The 27,148-nt window shown below is 37.6% G+C and overlaps 2 protein-coding genes across 4 annotated transcripts; both read right to left on the bottom strand.

The window, feature by feature from the left end:
• Window positions 1-25: 25 nt before the first annotated feature.
• On the bottom strand, window positions 26-21,164 carry pkig (protein kinase (cAMP-dependent, catalytic) inhibitor gamma). 3 transcript variants are annotated; one of them, XM_079849096.1, is made up of 4 exons: window positions 20,719-21,164; window positions 15,338-15,617; window positions 2,048-2,226; window positions 26-818 (listed from the first exon to the last, which is right to left on the bottom strand). In XM_079849096.1, the coding sequence occupies exons 3-4, from the start codon at window positions 2,196-2,198 to the stop codon at window positions 736-738; spliced, it is 234 nt and encodes a 77-aa protein (XP_079705222.1). In that variant the 5' UTR covers window positions 2,199-2,226; window positions 15,338-15,617; window positions 20,719-21,164; the 3' UTR covers window positions 26-735. The 3 variants fall into 3 exon arrangements, with proteins under 3 accessions (XP_079705222.1, XP_079705223.1, XP_079705221.1); XM_079849097.1 differs by lacking the exon at window positions 15,338-15,617; XM_079849095.1 differs by lacking the exons at window positions 15,338-15,617; window positions 20,719-21,164 and adding an exon at window positions 19,905-19,972.
• A 356-nt stretch (window positions 21,165-21,520) lies between these two features.
• Window positions 21,521-26,693, bottom strand: ttpal (tocopherol (alpha) transfer protein-like). The gene is made up of 5 exons (XM_079848959.1): window positions 26,458-26,693; window positions 25,248-25,692; window positions 23,121-23,314; window positions 22,929-23,039; window positions 21,521-22,839 (listed from the first exon to the last, which is right to left on the bottom strand). Exons 1-5 carry the CDS (start codon window positions 26,509-26,511, stop codon window positions 22,561-22,563), a joined length of 1,083 nt encoding a protein of 360 aa, XP_079705085.1. The 5' UTR covers window positions 26,512-26,693; the 3' UTR covers window positions 21,521-22,560.
• Between the last annotated feature and the right edge of the window lie 455 nt (window positions 26,694-27,148).

Below are 27,148 nucleotides of genomic sequence, written 5' to 3'. Positions count from 1 at the left end.
GAATTAAGACACTGAAAAAGCGAAATAATGTCATTCCTGTTTATTTTGAGGTACTTCCATTTATAGTCACTATATAAATGCAATGTGTTTCAACAAGTGTTTCTTGAGAGTTTGACAAAAACCACAAAACAGTGCCAGGAGCAGAAAGCAGTAAACTTAAGATACTACATAAATATTGTTAATTATGTTACATTTGTGTTACAGTATGTAATGAAGTATAGAAACAAATCTCTTCAGACCTCAGGCAATATTTGAGAATTCTGTTCAATAATCAGACCTCCTTCAACTGTAGTGGTCATTGTTTTAAAAAAAGAGAATTAAAATTGAGCCATCCATGTCAGGCAGTAACAAAAAGGCTACATTTGGTACTTTATAGTATACAGTAGCTCAACAAGAGATTGAACTATTTAGTTTAAGTTTAGGTTGGAAAAATATCAAAAAGCCTGTGCTTCTGTTCAACCTCTGTAAGAAAAACAACAACTTTCCCTCACTCAGCGCTGTGAATGAATACAGTCCTTAACAGATTCGTCCCATTTAGTGGTGTTTGCAAAGGCAGTGTCTTCTCCATCTGTCTCTTAGGCACTCAACAGCATGCAACGGGTGGACGTCCACCTTAATGGCAGTCTATGAGAGGAACTCTTCACTGTTGCCTGATGAGCAAAGATGAGGAGAACTTTGATGAGAAAAGGAGAGAACTCCTCAGCTTTTCTCTCTCCTCCGGGTCATTCTTGATATTTATGACGGTCCCTCTTTCCCCTGATTGTCCTGGCTCCCGGAGGCCTCTGCATCAGGGGCTGGAGATCCAGAAGCATCTACCTCTACAAGACACACATATGACAAAACGTACTGCCACAACATTACATGTGCACATCCCCAGCTACACATTCTTGACAGGGTCCTCATGGTCATGGGAAAGACTCAGGTTATTTCAGAGATAAAATGGTGCCAAGAATGTGAACTAAGGAAACTGGGTCAAATAGAGACAGATGCGGCTCTTATTTCAGTAGGAAAGAGTTGAAAAGTTCCCATGCGAATAGGAAACGGTCAAGGAAGCGGTTATTGTTGAGAGGGCAGATAATAAATCTTTGTCAATGGTGACAGCCTCCATTCAACCTCACCAAACCTATTTGTGTTTAATCTGGGCACCGTGACCTCACAGAGTCGTGTCCTGGATAAACTAAGGGACATTTCGAAAGAAAAGGCCAGTGAAAGACTTTGGTTCACATCCTTTTTTGTAAACTACACTTGTAATGTGTTCATGTATCACAGTCTTATCGAAAGTCATTACAGGGGCCATACGGATGCAGTGTTGCATAATAAACATGACCGAATAGACCACTGGCAGTCAAGAGACATTATCAGTTCTTTTATCACATGAGCAGCACTAGTTGTGCAGAATTACTAATACGAATTACTGTCAGAATATATTTTTTTAGTTATTCGTCTAGTTTTTCAGAGTGCGAACCATCTACAGTCTCTTCTACATTTCATTGGTTTTCACGCACCTGGACTTACAACTAGCCTTCATCTGAGCGCAACAATATTTCCTTGTCTTCAGAATATATTTTTTTTAAAGTACCGTGTTAAAAGTTTTAAGTATGGTTTAGCTTTCATAGCATCATAACCACTTTATAGTTTTCACTTATTTTCTTGTTTTCATAACATGACACATTTCAGTATAAAACTGTATACATGATCGAATAGACACAATAAAGAGGACCAATGACAACTCTTCATGCAAATAAATGCAAGACAGATGATAAGATTTCATTCTAACAAAAAAAAGTTTGAAATTGAGAATTGTGGAAAAGAAAAAGAAGAGGAAGGAGGATACAGAGTTGTTGGAGGAGGAAGAGGAAGAGGAGGAGAAGATGACGACGACGGCGACAAGGGAAAAGAGGGAGGAAAGGGAAGGAAAAAGAGGATGGAAAAGAAGGAAGAGACTAAGAAGATGATTGTGAAAAAGTAAGGAGGAGGAGAACTCTAAAGGAGAAGGAGAAATGCCAATACTGGCAAGATGAACTGTAAAGCTCTGTGTGTGACGTACCTGCAGCTTTCAGGTCCATCTGAGCCATGTCTTTGGTTAGTTCACTGGTCCCCACCACTGCTGTCTCTCCTTTAATGTCTGGCACTGCGTTCCTGCGACCTGTACGATCACAGTTTATGAACTCTGAATATGACGCCTCAACGTCCATCATCTGCTCACAAACTGCCCTCTCATTACACCTAAAAGAAACAAAAGACAGACAAAAATGTACAACATTTACGGTCCAGAAAGAGAGAAATCAACCAACAGTTTGACTAAAAAAACTCTTTTGAAGAACTCCATTTAATGAGCTTTGAAAAGAAATCCTGACAGAGAAAAGCTGTGAATCTCTCAGTTCAGTAATGCCCATGACAGAACACTCCATCTGATGAATTGGAGTAATTATTACTTCAGGGGCTCTATTTCAACGCTAAAGTTAATAGATTCAGCCACTGAACTCATTTCACGGCCTAATTATATAAGAGAGCTAAAAGCATTCATCCAACCCTGGACGCATTCGTCATTCTTTTCATGCTTGTTTACACTCCGGGTTTCTTGCGAGTATCAGTGCAAGCTTGCAAATGGAGCCTTATTGGCACGCAAACAAGAGATAAAACCCAAAGCGATCGATTAGACACTTTTTGGAGCTCATCAAAAAGCTTTCAGAAGGAGAGTCATGGGTGGGCATTATGCTGAGAGAGGAATCCTCCCGGAGAATGCATCCAAAAACACATTAGCTACTCAGTCAACATGAAATAAAAAAAAAACTACCACATTTACTTTTAACCAATGCTGCTGATAACATCTCAAAAGTAACACTCAAGGTGCTACTCAAAAATAGTCTTTCATCAAATCACATCAATTCATTTCATCTCTGAAATGTCTTTCCTTTTTTGGCTGAGATCGCCAACCACTTCGCCAACTTTTCAAGACCCAATCAATTCATGATGGATAAAATCAATTTCCGTCCTTGATTTTCATCTTATCGCATATCCTGTTTCACTCAAAGATGAGTCACATTGGGCTACAAATACTACTGTTGACTTTATGCAATTTATGACTCTAAATGCCACTCTGAATTTGTACAGCTGGTCAGTCTGAAGAGATGGGACAACAGAAGAAGGAATATTCCAGAGGAATGTGAGAGGGCGAGGGAAAGACAACAAATACAAATAAATGCGATGCTGTGTGTTGGAAGCAGAGGGGGAGGTGTGACGTGTGAGGGAGCAACAGGCAGAGAAAATTACAGGGTATAAATCTTTGTGCTGGTCTTCACTGCTCATCCCTCCTTCCCTTGAACCATCTCTCTCCATCCCTGTATTTCTCTTCATCCTTCAACCCTCCTCTTTTTTCTTTCTTTTTATAGTTCTCTCTTCCTTTCTATTATTCTCAAATGCTCCAGTAGTGCTGAGCAAATCAGGGGTGTAGGAACAGTCTGAAAAGTGGGAGGGACTTTAACTTGAAAAGTAATGATTATATCCCAAAATATGGGGAGCTGAACAGAGATTTCTGCAAAGAGCAAAGGATGCCCATGTCGGAATGTGTTGCAACAGAACAGAAGTTAACTTCTGGACACCAATTTTGTGGAACAAAGGGGTCAAAGTTCTGCTGGTTCAGTTCAGTCAGCCCCTGCAAGATGTTGTAACCACACTATCTATTGATGGTCATTTAAAGTAGCCATGTATTTAGCATAAACTCTACTACCCTAAGGAACTCAGAAATGTTCAAGGAAGCTCCACATGGTTATGGTTTACATAATTTAGCATCACAATGAAGAGGATCTGCAGTGTTTTCCTGAACTGTTTGCCACCATATCACAGTCTGTGCACATTCAACACTGGCCAATGTGTGTTTTAGGAGGCTGAGTCATCTCACATAACGTCTGCCAGCACCAGCATGTCAGTTACCTGATACTCCCAACCTCATTTTCGGCCAGGACCTTGAGAAGTGTGAGCCAATTTCACTTTCATGCAAACTTTGCTGGCGTGTTCTCCAAATATCAACCTGTTTATGCAGCATCTATAATTACAAGCACTCACATGTCCTAGGTAGGCTAATGCAGGCAGATTTTTATTGGTGTGACCCAAGTCAGCAAAGGTCAGGCTGGGGTCACAGCAGAAGAAGAAGAATTTGGAACAGTGGCCTGCAGAGAGCCCGACTCCCCAGACAAACTAAAGTAAGTGTCACACGAAGTGCATGAGGCTTTTAAAGAAAATCTTCCCCAACAAAACACAAGCTGTGCTCTATTGAAAAGTGCACATAATAATGTATTTGCACAAAAAGTTGATGTAACACCCCAAGCTGATGTCTGACAACAGTGTAAAATTGCTGTGCTACTGGGACACCAAAATGAATTGCAAAAGTAGGCCTATAGGAAAAAAAGTATCAAGGTTTCCACAAAAATATGAAGCAACGTAACAGTTTTCAACATTGATAAGAAATGTTTTTAAGCACTAAATCTGCATTTCTGAAGGATCATGTGACACTGAAGACTGAAAAAATATAGGAAAGTTACTTTAAATCGTAATAATTTATTACAAGAATTACAGTTTTTACAGTGTTTTGTGTTTTTTTTAAAAAAAAGTGCGTTTGAATGGTGTATAGATATGAATTTTTTCATTTAGTTATAATTATTTTTCATAGTATGGTTAGAATCTAGCCTATCTGATACCAAGTGCCCAATATATAGTATTCCAGCCTGGAAATCCTTATGTAAAAGTTTCTATATTTAGTGAGTTTATCTGGCAACAGGGGGCTGTTGCTTTGCTTGTCTCACATGTACAGTGTTCAGTTACTTTCCATTTACTCTCCCAAATTTCATTACAATAAAGTGACACTACGGCTCACTAAAGGTAATTTGATATATTTTCCCTTGCATGTGACCCAGCTTACTGAACCAAATCTTTCATTTGCAGATGGACAAGAGGGAGGAAACGGGAGTCAACTGCGGCTAGGCAGCGTCAGAGGACAAACGATGCAGGTGTGTGCACAAATCCCTGAATATCACAAAAACACCTCACATACCAGAGGGAAAACGGTTCAGCTCACCCTTAGCCTGCAGTTCTTGTGGGATCAAGAATGACAGGCTTACAAAACACCAACTTGAGCACTGACATGTTTATCATTTACATGAGTTCTGCGTCGCCAGCAGGCCTAAACAAATGACAAATTCATGTTTAACCTTTATTTAAATTAAATAAAACATCATCATCATCATCATCATCATCATCATCAACAACAACAACAGAAAAGCAGTGAAAGAGAGTCACGCTTTCACTCTCACTAGATGTTTGGATATGTCCAGTGTCTAAAACAGTCTGCACAGCCCACTGGGTACATAAACTCATTGCTCATTTCCATATTTGGACAAATCATGAGATATTAGGATCATGAGAATGAAATCCAGCCACTCAGTCTGCCAACTATATCTTCACTCAAAATCAGAGTCAATCACTGGTCGACTGACATTAGGAGCACATTTTTCATACTTCCATGCACAACTATTATTATAAGTCCAATTATAACAGAAATAATTTACATATACAAGTCTTAAAGGTACAGTAAAAAACACAGCCTGTGTAATTATAAAGCTCAGAGGGAGAGGAAAAGTATCAAATAATACTTGAAAGAGTAACAAATGTGAACTTCAGTGAATGTACATTTCACCACTGACAGCAATTCACTAAAGTTCACTGGTCTTTCAGAAATGATGTCACTTTCCTCAGTTAATGAAGCCTGCGTCACACCGCTGAGTTCCTAGAAACTCCATAAATGGCCCTTTGGCAAAATTATCTGTCTTAATTATCAACATTACGGCTGTGATGGAAAGACGTTCTAGACCACAAATAGCACAATTCACAAACCTCAGGAGGGAACGACACTTCCATGAAAAGCAAAGTGTTCAGACAGAGACTCAGGAATGCACTCTCAAAGGGAAATAAAATGACTCTGAGGTTAATATCATTACACCGGACCACAAGCAAATACATTTTATGGACAAATATGTCCATCTCCCATATTCATGTGGCTTTCAAGTGTAGAAACCAACAGGAATACTTAGCGAGTCTGCAGTGCTCTCTAGTCCATCAAACCGGTCACAGGGTGTGTCAATATATGCCTAAGCAATTACATGGATGGTTTAAATACTTTTTGCTCATAACTGCTTGAGTTCGTCCATCAGTCCCTGGCTTGAAAGTGCATGCGGCCACTCTCAGCAGACTGTTGACTTTATTCAGTCAATAAAGAGCCTCTTCCGTGTAGGCCGGAACTGGACAAGGAAGATGGGACCCTTGAGACAAGAAACTTACTCCTCAAAAGGCAGGAGATGAACCGTAAATGCAAGAGACTTCGCATTTACACTGCAGGTCTTAATGCCCAATTCCAATTTGTTAACTATATCCGATTTTTTTGACGACCAGCTTCTTTTAAAAGTGACCCATATCTGATATCTGCATTTACACTATACACTTAGCAAAACAGCCCAAGGTAGAGGTACTGATCTGGAAAAGCTTAGGCCGGAAAGGAAGTAAAAACAACGCGATTTGCAATGAAAGCAGACAAAATGATAATACAAGCTTTTGCTTTTCGCACCATCTTTAAAGTTCAGCAAACATTGGTCTCCTAAGGCGAAAAAAAAAAAGAAGAGAAATGTCCTTGTTGCAGCCTGAGCGAATGTAGCAATGATCGCTGCTGTAATCACTGCGGTTGGTACATCATTCGCCGACGTACGACTTTAATTGACGGGAATATTCGATCTGTCTGCTTACATGGCAGATGCAAAAGCACGCATCCGTTTCATTCATTCGATTTATTTCCACTTATGAACGAGGCCTAAACCGATCTGAGAATATCGGAATTCATGTACTTTTTTCCTTCTTACACATTCGTGGGTCATATCTGATCTGTGCCACATGGGAGGGAATATATAATAATAACATTTTTTTTTTGGAATTGGGTCACTTGAACAATGTAATGTAAATGTGACCTTCAATCAAGTTCACTCTAGACACTTGATCTCTACCCAGATCACCTCTGGACTGAAAGGCCGCAAACTAATCTCATTAACCCTGCTGTAACATGAGCACTGTCAATCACGGATGGAAAAGTTTCTTTGTTCTTGGTGTCACTGTAATGCTCGAATCATATAACGGCAGTACAGCAGTGGGAGCCCATTATTGGAGCCATGAATACAGTGTGAATCAGCACACCTGCAAATCAAATAGGTTTCATTTCTAGTCCTACATCCTTGCTGCTGTCAACCTAATGAATGGGGGATATTCTGAACAGTAACAGGAGCTCTTACTGATATTATCAACAAAGGCCAGAGCACCCAGCGGAGGATACAAGTCTACTGCTACAATTCTACATGGGACCTCTGTACCTCAGAGTAATAGCCTAAACGTCATATCTGGTGGTGGCAGTAGTATGCCCTTACAAACAGTGAATTTAATTAATTAAATTAACATTTCCTGAGGGAATAAACCTGCATTTTAAAAAAATACAGCTGAATCTGCCAATAACTTCCAACTTCAACTTTATTTATGTCCCCCAGGGGGCAATTAGTTTTACAGCAAGGCATACAGACAGACAACCATTAAAAAAGACAATACAATGACCGTGAGTAAACTCCTGACCCTACTAACCACCTCCATTGCCAAAGTTTAGAAGGGAAATGGCTGTGGGAATAAATTAGTATCTATTGCTCTTAACTAGAGGAAATCTAAATCGCAAAGCTGGAGGGTAGGGTTCTCAAACTCAGAGTAAAGGGGATGGGCATTAACTGACAGATTTAGCTTTCCGTACCACCTGTCTATCGTACAGGTCAGTAAAACAGACAAATCACAATCACATTTTTTGGTTATGGATGAACAAACAAATGAAATGAACAAATGACTCAACACATTTTCATTGTGATTAAGAGTGTTGAACCCTACATTTTGATTTTGGATGAACAAATTAATGAACGAATGAATAGTCTTCGTGTCCGTACCTTTTGGCTCGAGTAGGGTTTAATAATGATAAATTAAGTAAGTTTGTCAAATAACAGTTCAGACGCTTTTGACATGTTGCACTCATTCTCTCCTTATGTGGTGATCCTTTGGATCACCAATGAACCAAATCACCAAAAACCAATGAACAAATAAAAGCACAAAATAAATAAATAATTGACTGAATAAACCAATGATTGAACAAAGTAAAAAAATTTACAAAATAATAAAGCAACAAATTAATAGATGAACTATAGTATAATATATTACTGAATGAACAAATAAACAAACGAAAGCACAAATAAATGAACAAACAATTAAAGAAATAAACAACTGAACAAACCAATTATCAAACAAAGTGATTTAGCCTAAGTTTCAAAAGCCATTTTTTTGTACCCGGTTCAAATCACAAACCACCAGAAGACACACTCAATCTGTGATAGAAATATGGCAACCAGACTGACATATTGCTGCAAGCATTTGTTGGAGTACCGTATTATGGAAAAAAATGCCCAAGTAGAAACACCCAAATGGGACAAGCTTATACATAGAAATGACAACCTTCTTGTCTTATTTCCATTAGACAGACACTCTGCTGACTACAAGAATTTCAGCCCTTTTACAAAGGAATTTAAGATGGAGTCTGCTCTGCTGATAATATGTTTAAAGCTCCCGTTTTGGGCAAGAGAATGTTTATATAATATCTTCCAAGGAATAAAGTGAGCTTGATAAATGTCCCATATTCTGTCTTTATCAGGGAAGAGTTTCTGGACACCACAGAGCTGCATCTAATCAAGTTGAATAGACTCCAGCCTGTCTAAAGAAGCAAGCACATTTAGCTGCTCTTGAGATAAGTGCACCAGCTCCAGCACTCCCCTTTTTATGATGAGCCACAGCTCAACTGAACGAACACACACTTTGTGTTCACATGACGTAAGTGACTGCTCAGTCCAAGAAGGGGAAAAACACACCCTATAGCCACCATTGCACAGTCATTTTTTTTTTTTTTTTTGGCATTGGTTTCAAAAACAATAATAAAAAAAACTCACAATTCAAAGTTCGTTTGCTGTCGTCCTATGTATCCTTCCTCCTTTTGAAGGGCCTTGCTTTGTGTGTCCAAAACTATTTTTCTCAAGCAACATCAAAATTTCCATGCTGGTATTACTCAGGACCAGGAACGGTCACCTTCTTCCACCGACCAAGCATTTTGTGCTATAATCATGACTTTTTAAATGCCATCTTTACGGTCCCCAAGCACTTCAGCTGCACTTTCACAGCCTCTTATCAGCATACTGTAATATTTCCCGGCACATGTTCAGCATCTCCAGGAAAAGGTTATGAGAACACCGCAAGAGAACTTTGCTGGTGCATTACACATTCTCACTGCACCTAAAATGTAAGGGATCTTTGATCACATTTTACAAAAAAAGTTAATTACATTCAAATTGTCAAACAACTCTAAGCAAAATAATGCTTATGAATGACGCAAACAAACAGCAAAAATAAAAAGTAAAATAGCATATCATTTTAGCTTAAAAATATAAATATAAAAATATTGTCTGCCAAATATTCAGACTTATTCTCTCAAATAAGATAAACTCATGAAAATGACACACTATAATTGTAATACAATTAGGAAAAATGTCATGTATCGTTTCAGTTTAGCCAAAGTCCCTTTAAGACAAGTCATTTCACTCGGCGGACATCTTTGAAACTCCTCTCGAGCATACAAGTGCAGTTCCTATCTCTTTGAATGGGGAAACATCAAATTCTCAAACTGTTCGCCAAGCTTACGATTAAATTTCATATTTGAAATCACCAATGAAATCTGACAACAACTGTCTCATAAATTGTGTTTCTAAACGCTCGAATCGTAACAATTCATTTTTTATTTTTCAAGCTGTACCAAGCTAATGCGTCTCAGAACACTGAGTGTTTCTATAGAAACTGGAGCGTCTAACGGCAGCAGCTGGGACACAATTACTTTACCCATCGGCGATTGGCTTTTTTCTTTAGAAGGTGGGACTTATTCCGCCATATTGCGCATTGCACTTTATCCCATTAGTAATACGAGCGCACCGTCTTCTGTATATAAATTCTTTGGTTTAGCATGTCACACCACAGGACAATTTATTTTGACTTTTATAACAAGTTATTTATAACAATTCAGAAAACACAACGACAATTTAGAAAACAAAATAATTCAGAAAAAACAAAACGACAATTCAGAAAACACGACGACAATTCATACAAAACGGAAAAGGTGGGTATATTTTGAGAATGACATACTTATCACTGATTGGACGAGACACCTGTCAATCAAGAAATTTGTGATCAACTTTGTTTTGCTAAATGTGAAAATGGAACACATTAAACGTTACTTTGAAAAAGGACATTCATATGCCGTGATTGTGGACATGTGGACAGTTTCGGCAACCGGACATTGTGGTTAGTACTTCTGCAGAAACACAAGTTGCATGTTAAACGTTTTTTTAAACGTTTTAAAACCGAGATTTTTTTCCACATGAAATGCAGAAATTTGGAAGAACGCCATATAATCCACAGTAAGGACAATACATATTCACACGTTCAAAAACGTATCGATTTTCTACCCTCGGTACTTCCAGTATCGCTTGATTCCGGTTCTGGCTTGATTGACAGGTGTCTTGTCCATTCAGCGATAAGTATGTCATTCTCAAAATATACCTACCTTTTCCGGTTTGTATGAATTGTCGTTGTGTTTTCTGAATTGCCATTTTGTTTTTTCTGAATTATTTTGTTTTCCGAATTATTTTGTTTTCTAAATTGTTATTTTGTTTTCTAAATTATCGTTGTGTTTTCTGAATTGTTATTTTGTTTTCTGAATTGTTATTTTGATTTTAGACTTGCCATTGTGTTCATAATTTGTTGTTTTGTTTTTGGATTTGTTATTTTGTTTTTGTAATTGTGATTTGTTTTGCACGTCTCGGCCACCGTACATAACAGTTTGAATCGCATATGCAAATGTAAACATTTAACTTATTAAAGTTGAAAATATCTCTATTTTGTGGTGGCATCACACCGCATGACTCAACTAAACATGAACATGAAAGTAGTTCCACATTAAAATCATAAAACTGAAAAACAGCAGGAGGTAAACTCCCCTTTCCCAACTCACAACACTTCAAAATGTCTAATTTACTTCCTGTTGGGGTCTTGATTAGCAACATTTTCAAGGATCCACAAGAGACTGATCATTTTGAAATGGATTTTGAGAAGTCGATCCTCAAGACTCAAACTAGTGACTAATATATTTTTAGGACAATATGTAGGCTACATTTTGTTCCCATTTTTGAGTACACCCAATGAGATAATGACCTAAATATTTAAACTTAATTTACACATTATTGATTTTGATAAATTTCTGGGAATGTTCATTTAAAAAAAACTTTTTTTAAACCGTTCTTTGCTGTCTAGCAAAATCAAAATGTAAGAGAAAAAAAAATGTATACACCATGGAAAGTACCTATTTAATGCAAATATAATAGATATATGGGTCTTCCTTAAATTCTGTTTGCATATATCAGATGTCTAAATTCCTATAAGTGCCTATTTAATGCCAAACGCTGACAGATTGCATGTAAAACAAGATAGCTCTTAAATGTGTTATGGGCATATTGGCCATGGAGGTGGCATGAATACTGTGGAGAGAGAAAGAAAAGAGGCTGCCAGGCCTGCAGTCACAGTCATACTTGTGGATGAGACGGTGTTGTCACCCACACGTGACTCACTCTCATTCGTCTTCCTCTAATGCCTCAGGACCGCCGCCACTCCATCCATGAGGATTTTATAGAGGATCAAGACAAGAATTGCAAAGCTAATGCAGAAAGTTAGCGGTCAGGAAGTTTTTCCTCATGTCATCGAGACCCTTTCAGCTCCCTGGGGTGCTGAGCGAAGGGCTGCTACTTTACAAGCGAGAGATTTTCAAAGCCACTAAGAAGCAATTAACTGAAGATTTGGAAGCGATAGCCGTATCGAGATTAAAGCCATTTTCCTCGCACTGATGTCGGGAGGCTTTTAGCTCACAAGGCCCTTTAACAGAGCGAGTATTTGGTGTTTTTTCATAAAACAAAGTGTTAGCATTTAAAAAGGCTCAGGGAGATGAAGGTGTGAAACCATCGCCTCTTTACTAATGCAGGAGTTGATGGGCTTCATTTCCCTGTGTGGCCTATCAGCCCTTTTGATATCAGAGCAAATATTAAATCATAATGAGGATACTGCAGAGAGGCCGAGTCAAATGTTACAGCAGTTTGAGACAGCTGAACTTTAGAGCCGACACACAAAGACACAAATCCTTCTTTAATAATTGCACAGCACCCACATCCAACACGGTCACAACATTATTTGCCTAGCACAGGTGGACGCCTGGATGTATTTGCCTCATTATTTGAAAGAAACACACCAACCACGGCAGCTGACGCAGGCTTCATGAAGATAAAGGATAAAAAAGCTTGTGGCGTTTGTCTTCCTACCTACTTCATATTCAATTAATGTCTATAACAAGCAGGAATAAAAAGTAACAACTCAAACCCATCTGACAATGCAGGTTAAAAAGTCGATAGTCATTTTCCATAATGAAACCACAGTAGAAGAGTTACTTAAAAGTTCTGAGGGCAGAAAGGAAAAGGTCTCAATTAAGCAATGATTTTCCTGTCTGCTAAAGGGTTTCCTTTTAGACCACTTTAAAGGAAGTAAAACTCATGTGTCAATGAAAGATGGCATATGTTTTCCACCGTTATGATGATATGCACACGCACATGATGCAGTTTGCGGCCAGCCGTCAGTCAATCTCCCAGCCAGAAAATGAGCAGTGAGAAAATGGTTTGTTAAGAGAGAGAGTTCAATCTCCTTCTGACCCAAACAGTATCAGATGACTGAATCAATCCGCTGTTTGTTTGGAGGCATAACGACCACTTATTGTTTTTATGCGGCTTTCCCTATGAATCACACATCAGACTATGACAACAGTGACTGAAGGGAGGAATCTTTGCTGAGTCATGAACAGGTGTGGTTCTGTTCAGATGAAAACAGTGGGAGTTTATTTGACTGGAAATGTTGGAGAAGGATTACAATCTTAAATTGTTTCCCAAGAATTCTTTCATTATTTACTCATGTTCATGTCATTTCAATCTCTTTCTTCCATGGAACACAAACGGAGGAGAACTTTACTTTATTGAACTTTAGGGAATGTCAGGCTCCACAAATTGTGTGTGTGTGTGTGTGTGTGTGTGTGGAGGGGGGGGGGGGGGGGGCATCATAAAATTGAATCATGTGCTATATTTAATTCTATATTTAAATCTAATTCAATAGCTTTGTGCAATGAAAATACTGAAATTTAAGTGATTTATTTACTAATAATCAAGAGATTTTTGAAGTCAGTGATGCAAAACATTGGTTTTCATGCATCTCCTGACGAATCGTGATTTGAATATACACGCATTTTCAGATTGCAAAAATAAGATTTACTGTAAGTGTTACAACGGAGTTAGTGTTACTGCGCTACTGTTATGGGAAAGTAGAAAAAAACCTGTACAAGAGTAATGACTGTGAAATGGTCATTTGATGATTGGAGGTTTACAACACATATGCACATGAAAACTCTTTTCCTACAAACAGTCAAAAGGTCATACGCCTTCTGAAAATAATCACGCTGTTTTGAAAATGAATGGTTTGCACACAAATTACAGTACCTATCCAAACCAAATGCCACACACTGAAATATGCTCACCACCATCTGCACCCTGCTATTACAAAGAGCAGCATAGGGACAAACTATAAAGAAACAACAAATCATCATATTTAACAATAACAAAGTTGTGGAAAAGAACAATTCACACAAAAATAATGTTCTGTCATTATTTACTCATCCACATGTCATTTCAAACCCATATGACATTATTTTTTACAATAAAATTCTCATAATAATTAAGACAAAATTAAAGAATTTTCACATAGGTTTTCCATATACTGACCAGGGGCTTGTCAAACTCAAAAACCTATAAAAGCACCATAAAAAGTCTTCTGAAGCCAATGGATGCCTAGTTTGAGGAACAGACTGAAATATAAGTCACTGAAAATCTTCACTTCCACTGTAGCTCTGAATAAAAATAAATAGTTTGAAGGCGAGTTTGACGTCATGACGGTCACATTTAATTTGCAAGTTGCAGAAGTGGTTCTTAAGATTATCAGTATGAATTTTTATTGTAGTGAAAATATTCTATGACACACATAATATATACATATAATTGGGAAAAACTAATTCTGGAGTGGAATGACATGAGGGCGAATAAATAATGACAGAACGTTCATTTTTGGCTGAAATTTCCCTCTAAAGGGCAGGATATTGTCTCTTTGACAGGACCTCTGTACACACATCCAGTTCTGCTCTTGCATTAAACAACACATGGCCTTATAACAGGAAGCAGGTGGGACGTCTGTCCTTGTCGTTTATGTCCTTCTCCTGCACCCGAGGTCTTACCGCGAGAGAGAGAGCGTGGAGGATACACAGAACCAGAAACACTGAGCATCTGGTGTGCAGACAGACAAGAACAGAATACAGACATATTTATTAAGCTTAATGGGAAGGTTGACCCAAAAATGAAAATTCTGTCCTGGACCCAATTGACTTTAATAGCACGGACAAAAATGCTTCTTTTTGGAACAACATCAGAAGTAAATTATAACAGAATATTCATTTTTGGGTGAGCTGTTCCTTTAATATCCATCTATACAACTCTGCACAGTTATTGAATGAGAACTATACGCATAACTTAACAGTTCTTGAATCCAGAGGTATTCGCCGAATGGTCAACCTCAGGTTTGTGTAGATTTTGTCCTCATTGGCAGCCCAAACAACATAAATGGACCCAGAAAACACCCTTTAAACTAGGTACCGGTAAATTGCAAAACTGTATTTGCAGGCCCAACAAAACAAAATAGTAGCAGATAAACTTAAACGAGTATGCACAAGAAACACTGAACATCCTTTTGTTAAAACATCTCTAGCAGAAATGCATATTATTCTATGATACTTTTATGACATGCAAGGGACATCTTCCAGTCAGTGCTCACAGCCTCCAAACCCAGACAGCAATTAAAAAGAAACGTCCTGACCTGGACAAGCAAACGAAGCTGAACAGCTGTTAAATCTTAAAGACCACCTGTCACTGTACGTTTCCTCTTTTTGCTGCCCTGTCTTTAACCCCTTCTCACTTCCAATTACAAATACTTCAAGCTAACAACCGTTATCCAAACTTAGTCACAGCACACAGCTTCAATTACTTACCAAACGCACTCTGAACGCTAATGACATGGTGCTACAAAGCTCTCCAAGGACCTGAATAAAGGCAGTTTTATTTTAGTCCACACGAGAAACAGAAAGCGGTGTCCTCTGATCCTAGGGTTTATGAGGGAGCCTCCTCTCATTCTCTCTCTTTCTGTCTGCCTGTCTTTCTCCTTCCCGTCTCTCTCACTCTCTCTCCGCAGCGAACGGATCCCACACAGCTGCAGCACGCCTCTCTCCCACAGATCAGGGAGGATGTGGGCGTAAAGTGATTTGATTTGCTCTGAGTTGTGAAGAGAGGAAGACAAGCAAAACATATCCTGAGAGATGCTTTCAAATGTTGAATGACAGCTTGAATGAACGGCTTTGGCCATAGCCCACATAAGTGCATTAAAAGCACACTGACCATGCATACTTGCACATGAACATTCAGATTAATTTCGTAATTCGATTATATTTCAATGATGTAAGCGTGTTAACACTTTAACCTGATTACCATAACCTGATTAATATAGACGATATTCCTTCCTATGCAGTTTGAGCCAAGTGAAATGCAAATTCCCATACTTAATACATAAATAAACACAGACATACAATTAATTGTCTTATTATTATTAGGCTATTATTATCAGTGTCACGGTACCAAAATTTGAGTAGTCACTACCAATAAAATCACTAGTAAAATTCTACGGTTCTCAATACCAGAGCAAAAACTGTTGAATTAAGTACTTGGTCATCCATTGGTTTTCAGTGACAATAATCACAGTTTCTGATTCAATCGTGCATTCAAATACAGTTGTTAATCCAGAAACTTTGCAGTGTACTTAGCAGCATGAAAAACTAAACTTCAGATTGTGAATGGGGAATAAACAGAAAGCAAGAGAAGAGCCTCCCTTTATAATCACTAAGGCTGTCAATCTCTAAAGCACAAACTCACTGAATTCTGTACTCTCACAAAAACTCTTGTTATAATAATAAAAAAAGCTGTCTTAATGTAAATTAGAGATTCATTGTACAATTAGGTTTACACACTTTTTTGGTTATAATGAAAGGATTCGCAAGAATGCAGCTCGCGTTGAACAAAAAAAAAAAAAAAAAACCTTACGCGTTTTCAGCTGTGTTAAGCCCATTCTGACTAACAACTCTGATAAGCCATTGCATTTAGGCATTCAACACAGATGTGATTGGCTACAATGCCTGACGCTTCTAAAAAAAAAACAGTGGGCTGCAAAAAAACCAAAAAAAAAACAGTGTAAATAGAAACCTTTGCCGCTCAGAGAGCGCTCAAACAAACACAAACGAGAGCATTGGAAAAATGCAGAAATGCTGGTAGTCAACTTTTTTTTTTTAGTAGGCTACCGAAAGTACCGCTTGACAACCCTAATTATTATTAGGTGCATATTATTAATCAGAATCATTTACAGGCTGTGCACAGAATGTGCATGTCCAAATAAAAGCATTATGATTGTTATAAAACACACTGAAGAAGATATTTTAGGAGATTATTTTATACAAACATTAAAAAAAATAATTAAAAAAACAGATGGGCAATAGCTTTATAAGGGTCTCTTGACCTACATTTTGCAATTCAATGTGCTCTTGTGTGCTGCTGTCAAGGACATGAATAAAAATTGAGTTAATTAAATTATTTCAATTTATTTTTACTAATCTGCACAGTAAAAGGCCAGAGCAAGCAGCATAAACAGTGAGAAAAGAATACGCATGCTATTTATTCAGATTATGCTGATTACATGTATTCAGGGAACAGCTGTGAGGCATCTGTGACAAACTGTTTTTTTTTTTTTTTTTTTTCATGATAAAAGATAACCTAGGATATAGACCATGGTTATTATTGTTATCTAAAACTAAATCTATTAAAAACAGCAAAGCTGAAATATCAGATAAAAGATTAAAAATGTTACTTTGGCAAATAACTAAAATAAAGCATTACAATTATGGTAAATAAACTCAAACTGAAATAAAATAAATTAATTTTAATTTAATTAATTATTTAAAAAATTTATTAAAAAAAAATGAGTGCTGTCACTAACGATTATTTTGGTAATCAAGTAAGCGGTCGATTATTTTGACGATTAATCGGTTAATCAGATTTTTATGTAATAAAAATAAGTGAACAATAGCCTTTAAAATTACTTAAAATACATACAATGAGACAATAATAATAAATTGTATAAATTGTAAATAATAAATTATACAGTTTTATTGAACAACACTTAAAATACATAATGTAATATATAAAATATACATAATAAACGTACATTATGTATTTAGCAAATACCTGCAGAGGGTGCCAAAGGCCTGGTGATTGTTGTTGTTACACTGAACCTGTTATAGCAGATCAAATCCTAATTTAATAGCGGCCAAACAACATTTTATTCAAAGGTCCACTTAATCTTTAATATTTGGCCACTTTTTTTACGATAAAAATGCTACAGCGAGGGTTTAATTTTATTTTGAAATCGCAATGAACAACAATTTGCATATTTAGAAACATATTGATGTATTTTTCTGTACAAACTGATAAAACCTTTAGTATATAAATACTAAATTATTTCATGTGATGTATCAAGAGCACTGTGGATGAACAGTGAAAAAAACAAAGTTTCAAATGAGAAAGCGTCAACCCTGATTCATTCAGCGACAGCTGTGTCAATTCCTGAAATACATATATTAAGTTGTATAAATTCATTGTGTTGATTCTATAAGTTTCATGTGCAATTAAAATTATAATCGGAACGGCTCTCCCAGCAGGCTATAATTGAGCGGAGAATTGCCTCCCAGCAATAATGTTATAATATCAACAGCCTTGTTGATGAGGCCTTCAAGACATTGTAGTACTACAATTCAATCAAAGCACTTGTGCACACCAAATTATTTCAGGGTAACAAATAGGATTGCCAAGCTTAAAAGTTTACATCGGTTTCAATTCAAAGCTACTCTGAGTATATACTACTATAGCCTCTGCTTTGAGCGGAGTAGTTTATATATTTAAATTCATGCATCAACAAAATGCGAGACAGTTAAGTAGCCAATTCACTAGGCCAACTAGAAAAACATTTATAAAAATAGAGAGGAAAACAAATTGAAACAAACACAACCACAAAAGCCATCAACGGATACCGTGGCATGATAACGGCTCTCAAGTACTGATGCGAAACTCTTGCCATAGCCTGACCTGGACGTGTCATGTAAATTAACTTTTCACTTAAAGCAAAGAGCCAGAGAGCACTTACCAAACCGATTGCTGCCAGCAGAGGATAATGCTTCTGTTACATCACAATGATAAATGATAATAGTCACAACACATCTTTGAGTACCACTACCTGCCATTTCATCAGCCTACTCTGGCTGAAGAAGCCAAGTGGATGATGACTTGCTCGAATAACATCTTTTGACTCAGAGGTCCAAAAAAGCAGTTGCTATAGTGAAGTTGTTGGGCCATAGATAGAAAGTAGGACAACCAAGCTCATGAGAGCAAAAGACACCAACGATTTCTTGGTTGTATAGGACAAACTGACAGTTGAAGTTAAATATCATAAAGTTCATTACAGCACCAATCAATCTGTTCAATAGAGCATAAAGTCCATTGCAGCATCAAATATTAACATTCACACTACAGAATTAGTTTCAGACGAATTGTCCGCCGGATACATTTACACAGCTCACATGACTATGAAAAATTAAAAGGCTGATGACAATGAACTGACTGTTCCACTTCAGATTGTTCATTCATTGTTGATGTGCGATTCATCAAAACTCCTCAGTGAATCAAGTCCAAGATGTCTTTGAGTTCAAGGGACCCTCCGCCTGTTCTGGCAAGGGATCTCATGAATGTACTGACCTAAACAACTGATTCCTCACAAGTGAAAGAGCTAAAAACTGACCATCTTGCATAATAAATACACAGATCAAAGTAAACAGGTAATCCGCATGCACACACATACACTAAAAGAGATTACATTTGATTTGTATAATGTCTTTGGCACATCTTCACGAGTGTGCTGCCAGAGCACTCCATCATAATAAAAATGTCCATATATGATTGAACCACTGAAATGGCATGGCTGATCTCTTTGTTGTTACTACATTACTGCTGAACTGCCAAAGTGCTCTTAAAGGGATAGCTCGCCCAAAAATTTGGATTTTCAGTTTCAAACCATTCAGAAGACTTTTGTTCATCTTCAAAACAAAAGATATTTTTAATATTCCCTCAATACTTTTGCACACAAGCACAATTTGTATAGACACTGTAAAAGAAATCCATATGAATCAAGCGGTTTAATCCTTCTGAAAAGGCATGAATGCTTTATATAAAGGCTATTATTCTCATGTAAACAGTGATCAATGCACATAAATATACATCAAATATGGTAAAAGGAAGCTCAAACACACTTGCTTGATGCACATGGAAATTTTCGTTGGTTGGACTTTCAATGTACAGATAAAATAATGAGAGAATAATAAAAATAGCTTCATTTGAGTTCTGAAGATGAACGAAAGTCTCTCTCGAAACAATAAGAGTTGAACAGAGTGTTTAGATCCAACTTACCTCAACACACCTGGCTGGAAGTTTCTAGTATGCCTAGTGAGACCTTGATTAGCTGGTTCAGGTGTGTTTAACTGGGGTTAGAGCTAAACTTTGCATGACAGTGGTGGCCCTCCAGGAGCAGGATAGCACACCCCTGGCCTGAACTAACCTTTAATATATATGCATGTGTTCCTCATATGAGTCATGATAATACTTCCTCTTCTTGCAAGTATTATAGTATATAACGGCTTTTGCTAAAAAAAATGCAACTGGTTTTGCATAAGGAGTTACAAATATAAATTCTGTCATCACTCACTAATCTTCCTGTTGTCAGACAGACTGCCTTTCATTATGTGGAAAAGTCACTGGAAGAGTGAGGTTGTCAATCCTTCCATTCCTCCTTTCGTAAATTTTAATTTTAAGGTGAACTGTCCCTTTAAGATCACTGAATATATATTGGCAAATTTTGTCAAGAACACTTGAGAAACGCTACTGGAAAACAATGGCCAAGTAAAGAAAAAAAGAACCCAGACAATTTTATAAAACCAATATCAACTATACATTTGGACGAAGGAGCTTTTCAATTTCTTTTAAATATTTTGTCGACTTATGAATGTTAGATTTAAGCAAGATAAGTCCTTACATTACGACTCCTCCATACTTGAAAGTCTATAGGCTGCAAATAGGCGTCACAAATGACAGCAAAACGGCAATTTAACCACAATTTTTATGCATATGTTTAGCATAATCCATCAAGAAAGTAATGCGTCAATGCGTTTTGTTACATTTGCAACGCCTGTTGTTTCACTACAGAAACTATGTCGGCTGCACTAACCTTGATCCGCTTCACTTTCTTCCACTTGGTACTACGACATTCACTCTTTGTCGGGATTCCCCTTCATTTCCAAACGCTCATCCCTCATTCCACACAGATTCGATGGATTTCTATTGATCTATTCCGCGATTCCAAGTCAAATCCAACGCTCCTCTGACAGTCTATTGAACACAATGAGGAGCAAGAGGGATAGGGCTTTAAACAGCTGTTTCCAAAATGGAGTGGATCCCACAGCCAATCACACTCCGTGTGCTCTCTTACCAACAGCACTTCTCTTGTTCACGACTTCACGCGGAACTGCTTGCTTGATCAAATTGTGCGCTGAAGAGTGACTTTCAATAATTTGCATTTTGAAAATGTTTGGAGAGATTTATGAAAAGGAGCAAGTTTCCAAGCTTGGAGCAGGTGACTACGAGTGTTGAATACCCTTACAAAATTACCATGGTAACCACAGTTTCCGCCAAAATACCATACCACAGTGATTGTTCTATTACAATCTGTGGCAACGTATAGCCACCACTGTCAGCAAAATAAACAAATTAAGCTAATGTCTTCTGAAAGCTATACTTTTAAGAAGATGTTATCGTAGGGTGTTTTTACTGTAATAACTCTAATTATGTTTTTATAGTATTACTGGGCATCTGAAGACAAATGTATTCTATTCGCCAGCTATTGGGGGAAAAGGGAAGTGTGCCTGTGGAAAAAGTTTCTGTCAAATGGTGTATGGCTCCATCTTCTGTCAAACTCCATGCTACACACCACTTCGCCAGTCAACCGAAAATAACAGAATGAACTCTTAACTCCGAAAATTATCATGTTTATTGGCTGTTTCCACAAACATAAATAATAAAGTGTTTAGATAATAAGATATGGCTACAATACTGGCATCAAACATAAGGTTTGAAACTTAGGCATTAATGTGCTCAGTAAGACAAAAAAATAAATTACATTTTCTATTCAGATATCCATACAAGGTACACAACATTAAAGATTAATGTCCATTTAAACTATTTTGGCAAATAACAATATACAACCATACATTGTGAATTTTATATTGGCCACTCAACTTTAAAAATGTTATGTAGTCAGGATGTAAAGAAGTATACTAAGCAACCTCACATCAGCTTAATATATTGTAAACATACAACTAACTGATGTCTTACTAATAAAGCTTATCATGTAACTTATATAGACAAAGGTATTTTGTACAGAAAGTCAATTCAGTAAATTCAGTGATGCACACTTGCGAAAAGTAAAAGAAACAAATTTAGAGCAGTTCAATCCACAAATCAAAAAGAAACATGATAATTATTTTATTCTCTGTAGTATAGGATAAAATAATTCTCTGTACAGAGGTTTTTAAATTTAAAATTGTTTTTGCATTGTATTTCATTGACATGGGCGATTATCTCCAATGTACTAAATAATCTAAATAAATATAAATAATATTCCCTTCACCGTAAATTAAGGCAAGCATTATTTGAGATGTAATATAAAATTTGAGATGTACTGTAACATGAAATGATATAGTGCTGAAAACAACTATTTTAGACATTTCCGTACTCACTGTATAACTGAAAACATATACAGAGACTGATTATATATTAAAACCTAGGGCTCCTTCTCAAAAGGATATTGTTTGGATGTTTGAATCATGTTTTTAAAATGCAGGGTTACCAGGTTAAGCCAAAGCAATGAGTCTATATCCAGCATCTAAGTGGCTGTCTGTACCAGATCTTTTAAACGGTCAGACTGATGCGGTGACCTCATCACACTGTGAATACATAGTTGGTCATAGCTAAACAAATGTTTCAAAAGAACCAGTTGCACATTGCCAGGAGGTCAGTAACAATAATAAAGCTGGGAACGCAGATGTCTGAAGGTGTCCTCTCCATGTGCGCCAGCTTGCTCTCCCTCAAACAGCATGGAGTCTGGCAGAATGACTCCCTCCAGAGGATCCGGCTGACAGAACTCCACCACAAACTCTTCCTCAGCCTCCAGCAGCATTCTGGACCAGGCAGACATGTCAAGTCTTCCAGCTACTCCTCCATATTCCTGAGGCAGCACAGATTGAGGAATGACTCGATGGAGAGAGGCCAAGTCTGAGCCATGCAGGACATACTGTTGGAGAAAGAGAGGCCCTTGTTTCTAGTATTATTATGCTAGACATGTATGTGTGTAAATACCAGGATAAGTAGCTAGTTACTTACCCTCTCTGCCATTTTCTCTTTCAGAAATGGCTTAATTATCGCAAAAATACCCTTGAAGATGCGTGGCTCATTTATAATGTTTACAGCCTTTATTCTGATTGGGAAGCCATCCTGAAACACAAAAGCAGCCGATCAGTGCTCATGCCGAAATCAATGACTTCATCGTAATTAATCACTTTTGCAATGTCTTACTTGAAGGATACCAACAACTTTCTTTGCCAAAAGTGGACCTGGATTAGAGGCTTGAGAGAGGCCAACTCCCCCATAATCCACCAGGATAACAATACCATTCACTTGGGTTTCCTCAGGCTGAATCAGCTTCTCTAATGTCAAATAAATAGCTCGAATGTTGTCCACAAATGGGTAATCATTAGGCTTCCATTTACCTAGGAAAGTGAAAGACAAAAAATTTGTTTTTTTTTGCTAACAGCTACATATTTATCAAAGTCAGCATTAAAGGAAAATTGTAATAGCCTTTTCCTCTCTATTGTAACAAATATACTAGACAAACGGCTTCTCGAACAAGAAAAAAAGTAGGGAAGGACTTTATATTGTTCTTCTGATTGGATCAATGAATTGTTGTGATCTAGCACTGGTGCACAAATCAGAGAGGGAATGAGAGAAAAGACAAAAATTAAACATCCCTTAACATTTAAAATAAAACATATCAGTTACAGTATTAATGCAAGGTGTGCACAAAATTAAAGCTTAATGTCCATCTAAACTATTTTAGCAAATGACAAAATATTTAAAAACAGATTGTGAATTTTGTATCGGCCACACAACTTATGTACTCAAGACAAAGTATAATAAACATTGCAATATTCTATAAAAATAAAAATTGTCTTATATATTGTCTATATTGTTAAAACTACAGCATTGACTTTTTACATACATTTTGTGTTTAGCAAAGTTTGCTGCCTCAGTTGTTGTGGTGTTGATTCACAATGTTTCTAGATTATTGAGCAGAGTGATCAGAGGCATTTTAAACTGCAAAAAGCTTCTTTGGCCAAAAAGAAACCCAAATTTCACAGTTTTTTTGGCCCTGGCACAAAATGACCAGCTAACATCATTTCACTAATCATATCATCAGCACATGGGAAAGTGTGAATGAGTACAATTCAGTGTCATTCTGATTGGATTTAAGAACAGACTGATGCGCAGCCATCATCACTTTGCATCAAAATGGCCTCACATGCAAGGAAATTGCTGCAAAGAATATTGCACCTGAAAGAACCATTTACCGGATCAAGAACTTCAAGGAGAGAGGTTCAACTGCACTGAAGGCGGCTTCAGGACGTCCCAGAGTGTCCCAACAAGCGCCAGGACTGTCTCTTACTGAGGAATCAGCTACGGAATCATGTTACCATTAGTATTGAGCTGCTCAGTATTGGCAGCAGGTGGTGTGAGTGAATCTGCAAACACAGTGAGGCGAAGACTTTTGGACAACAGCCTGGTGTCATGAAGGGCAGCAAAGAAGCCACTTCTCTTCATGAAAAAGATCAAGGACAGACTGAAATTCTACAGGAAGTATAAGGAATGGACAGAAGAAGACTGGTGCAAAGTTATCCTCTCTGATGAAGCCCCCTTCTGACTATTTGGGACATCTGGAAAATCGATTGTCCGGAGAAGAAAAGGTGAACGCTACCATGAGTTCTGTGTTGTGCCAACAGCGAAGCATCCTGAGACCATCCATGAGTGGGGTATCTTTTCAAACAAGGGAGAGGGCTTTCTCAAAATTCTGCCCCAAAACACAGCCATGAATACAGAATGGTATAAAAACTTACTGCAAGAGCAACTTCTCCCTGCGATCCAGGAGCAATTTGATGATGATCTGTGCATTTTCCAGCATGATGGAGCACCATGTCATAAGGCAAGAGTAATAATGAAGTGACTTGAAGATCATTGCATTGAAATGTTGGATCCGTGGCCAGGCAACTCCCTGGACCTTAATCCCATAGAGAACCTGTGGTCAATCCTCAAAAGGCAAGTGGACAAGCAGAAGTCCACAAATTGGATCAACTCCGAGCACTAATAAGGCGAGAATGGATCGCCATCAGTTAGGATTTGGATCAGAAGCTGATATCCAGCATGCCCGAGCAAATTGCAGAGATTATGAAGAAGGGTCAACACTGTAAATATTGACTCTTTGCATAAACTTTAAAACTTATGAAATACTTATAATTGTTTTCCAGTATACCACCGAAACATGTGAAAAAAGAATCAACAAACAAATACTGAAGCAGCAAACACACAATTTGTCACATAATACTTTTGGCCATGGCTGTATACGCAGAAGCCTTCATCAGTTATTATTACCTGGCCGTAAACACAGTATGTAGCGTCCATGAGGGTCTGGTCTGGGAAGGACAGTGAGAAAACCCAGATCTAGGACGTGCTTGACGGTAGAGGGCTTCAGGTCCTGAAACACCTCAGGCCAGGCTTTCCGGTTGGCATGATAATTCATGAGAAGCTGAAGGGCCCGGTCATAATCAAACTTTCTGGCCCTGAGGAAGCGCAGCAGAAATGCATCGTCTAACCGTGTCCTCAGATTAGGGTGGTCTTTTAGTATCATATCTCGCAATGCCTGGACATCCCGGAGCCTCCATTCAGGCTTCTCCTGGAGCTCTTCCCGAGCCTTGGCCACCAGCTCAGGAGTAAGGGTGCAGGCGTAGATGGGTGGAGGAGGAGCTGGGAAGCCTACACCTGCCACTGTTTCCCTTGGAGGGCCAAGATCAATGTGACCATTTTGGTCTGCCATGGACTATTAAATATGGACACATGTAAATGACAGACATAGAGCAGATTATGGATAATTTTTCATTTAGAAAATACAATCAAGCACTATATATGGGTCATTCTTTAGAAGTAGAGCGAATTCAGGTTTGTATGAGGCGGACGTTTATCTTATCCTTCACCAAATGTATTCTATATTTGTATTGCATTGTATTTGAAACTTATAAATTTACTGTGGGTACGCTGGAATATTTTTTATGCATTTTCACAATTTTAGCTAAATTTAAACAATGTTGCAAAATTGGACAATACCAAAACAATAGAAAATGTACAATATTTTTTTAACCTGCATTAGATGTAAAGCTATTTAAGAATTATTTTCTATTCCCTATTATATTTCAATATAATATAATATATACATCTAGTGTAAATATCAATCTTTCTTTTTTGGGGTGACTATTAAAAAAAGTAATCATGGTATTATTTCCAATACATAGCAAGTCCTTTTATGAGAAACAGCTGTAGTTGGATTTATATGCTTAAACATAACTGTACTATCATATGCACAAGAAAAATACATTAATAATAATAACTGATGTCAGACCCATAGCTAAACACAATGAGATTCTTTCTAACGCTCATGAAGCACTGCAATTAAATATATGAAAGCCAGGAATAACACTTTAAAATTCTGAAAGGGGAAATTTGACGTGATAGTTTCATGTTTTTAAGCGTTGAAAATGTGATGCTCTTCACAAACAGAACAGTAATCAAAACAGTGAACATTACCAACCTGCCAAATAAATCCGCATTCAGTTCCGTGTAGAGGAAGAAGCCGTTCTACCATTGGTCACGCTCTATCATGTGATGCACGACGCCCTTTCCCCATTAAAGCCGAAGTGTGTCATTTATTCGATGTAAAACATTTAGATATCTCAGCTTAATATGCAGATTATAGGTAAGAAATCAGCAGTCTGAGTCAACCTAACATGTAAACAATGTGACTCTATCGCTATCAAAGCATTGCTCGGTTTGTTCTTGTTTGAGGATCCAGACATCGCTACACCGGCTCACCCAATGGCGTGAGATTGGGGGCGGGACTATGGACTTTTTTTGGTCAATGACAGCAGACAGAGCGAGTTTTTCGGCGTTCGGGCCCGTTTTTCAAACCCAATACAGAAGGGGATTTTTTGCACAAAGCTAAAATGACAACAATTCACACTTTCCTAGTTAGGTGGCATAATTGCAATTATGACTTGCTCTTTGTTATAAAACATCTACTATTTAGTTTTATCTTTCATATACAGTAGGCTACATTTTGTTACAATCTGTCACATTTTAGTAGGTGTTTGAAACAGTTACGAAAGATTTTTGAATTATATCTTAAACACTACTTGATACCAGGTTTATTGAATTATAGATGTGATTAACGTGGTTCATTCAGTAATTGGCATCTATCTTTCCCTGCAGAGATTTCTTAAGAG

Source organism: Squalius cephalus (genome assembly GCF_949319135.1).
Source record: "Squalius cephalus genome assembly, chromosome: 18".
NCBI classification, from domain to species: domain Eukaryota; kingdom Metazoa; phylum Chordata; class Actinopteri; order Cypriniformes; family Leuciscidae; genus Squalius; species Squalius cephalus.
Note: the sequence above shows the minus strand (reverse complement) of the source record. Positions and strands in the feature narration are given on the sequence as shown.

Bases quoted from the DNA above. Each gene is read 5' to 3' on its own strand.
- pkig (XM_079849096.1), bottom strand. From the start codon at position 2,198: ATGATGGACGTTGAGGCGTCATATTCAGAGTTCATAAACTGTGATCGT. The intron at 819-2,047 runs GTACGTCACACA...TGTGTCTTGTAG, and splicing joins GATGGACCTGAAAGCTGCAG to AGGTAGATGCTTCTGGATCT.
- ttpal (XM_079848959.1), bottom strand. From the start codon at position 26,511: ATGGTAGAACGGCTTCTTCCTCTACACGGAACTGAATGCGGATTTATT. The intron at 23,315-25,247 runs GTAATAATAACT...TCACTTTCCTAG, and splicing joins CATACTGTGTTTACGGCCAG to GTAAATGGAAGCCTAATGAT. The intron at 23,040-23,120 runs GTAAGACATTGC...TTTGTGTTTCAG, and splicing joins AAGTTGTTGGTATCCTTCAA to GATGGCTTCCCAATCAGAAT.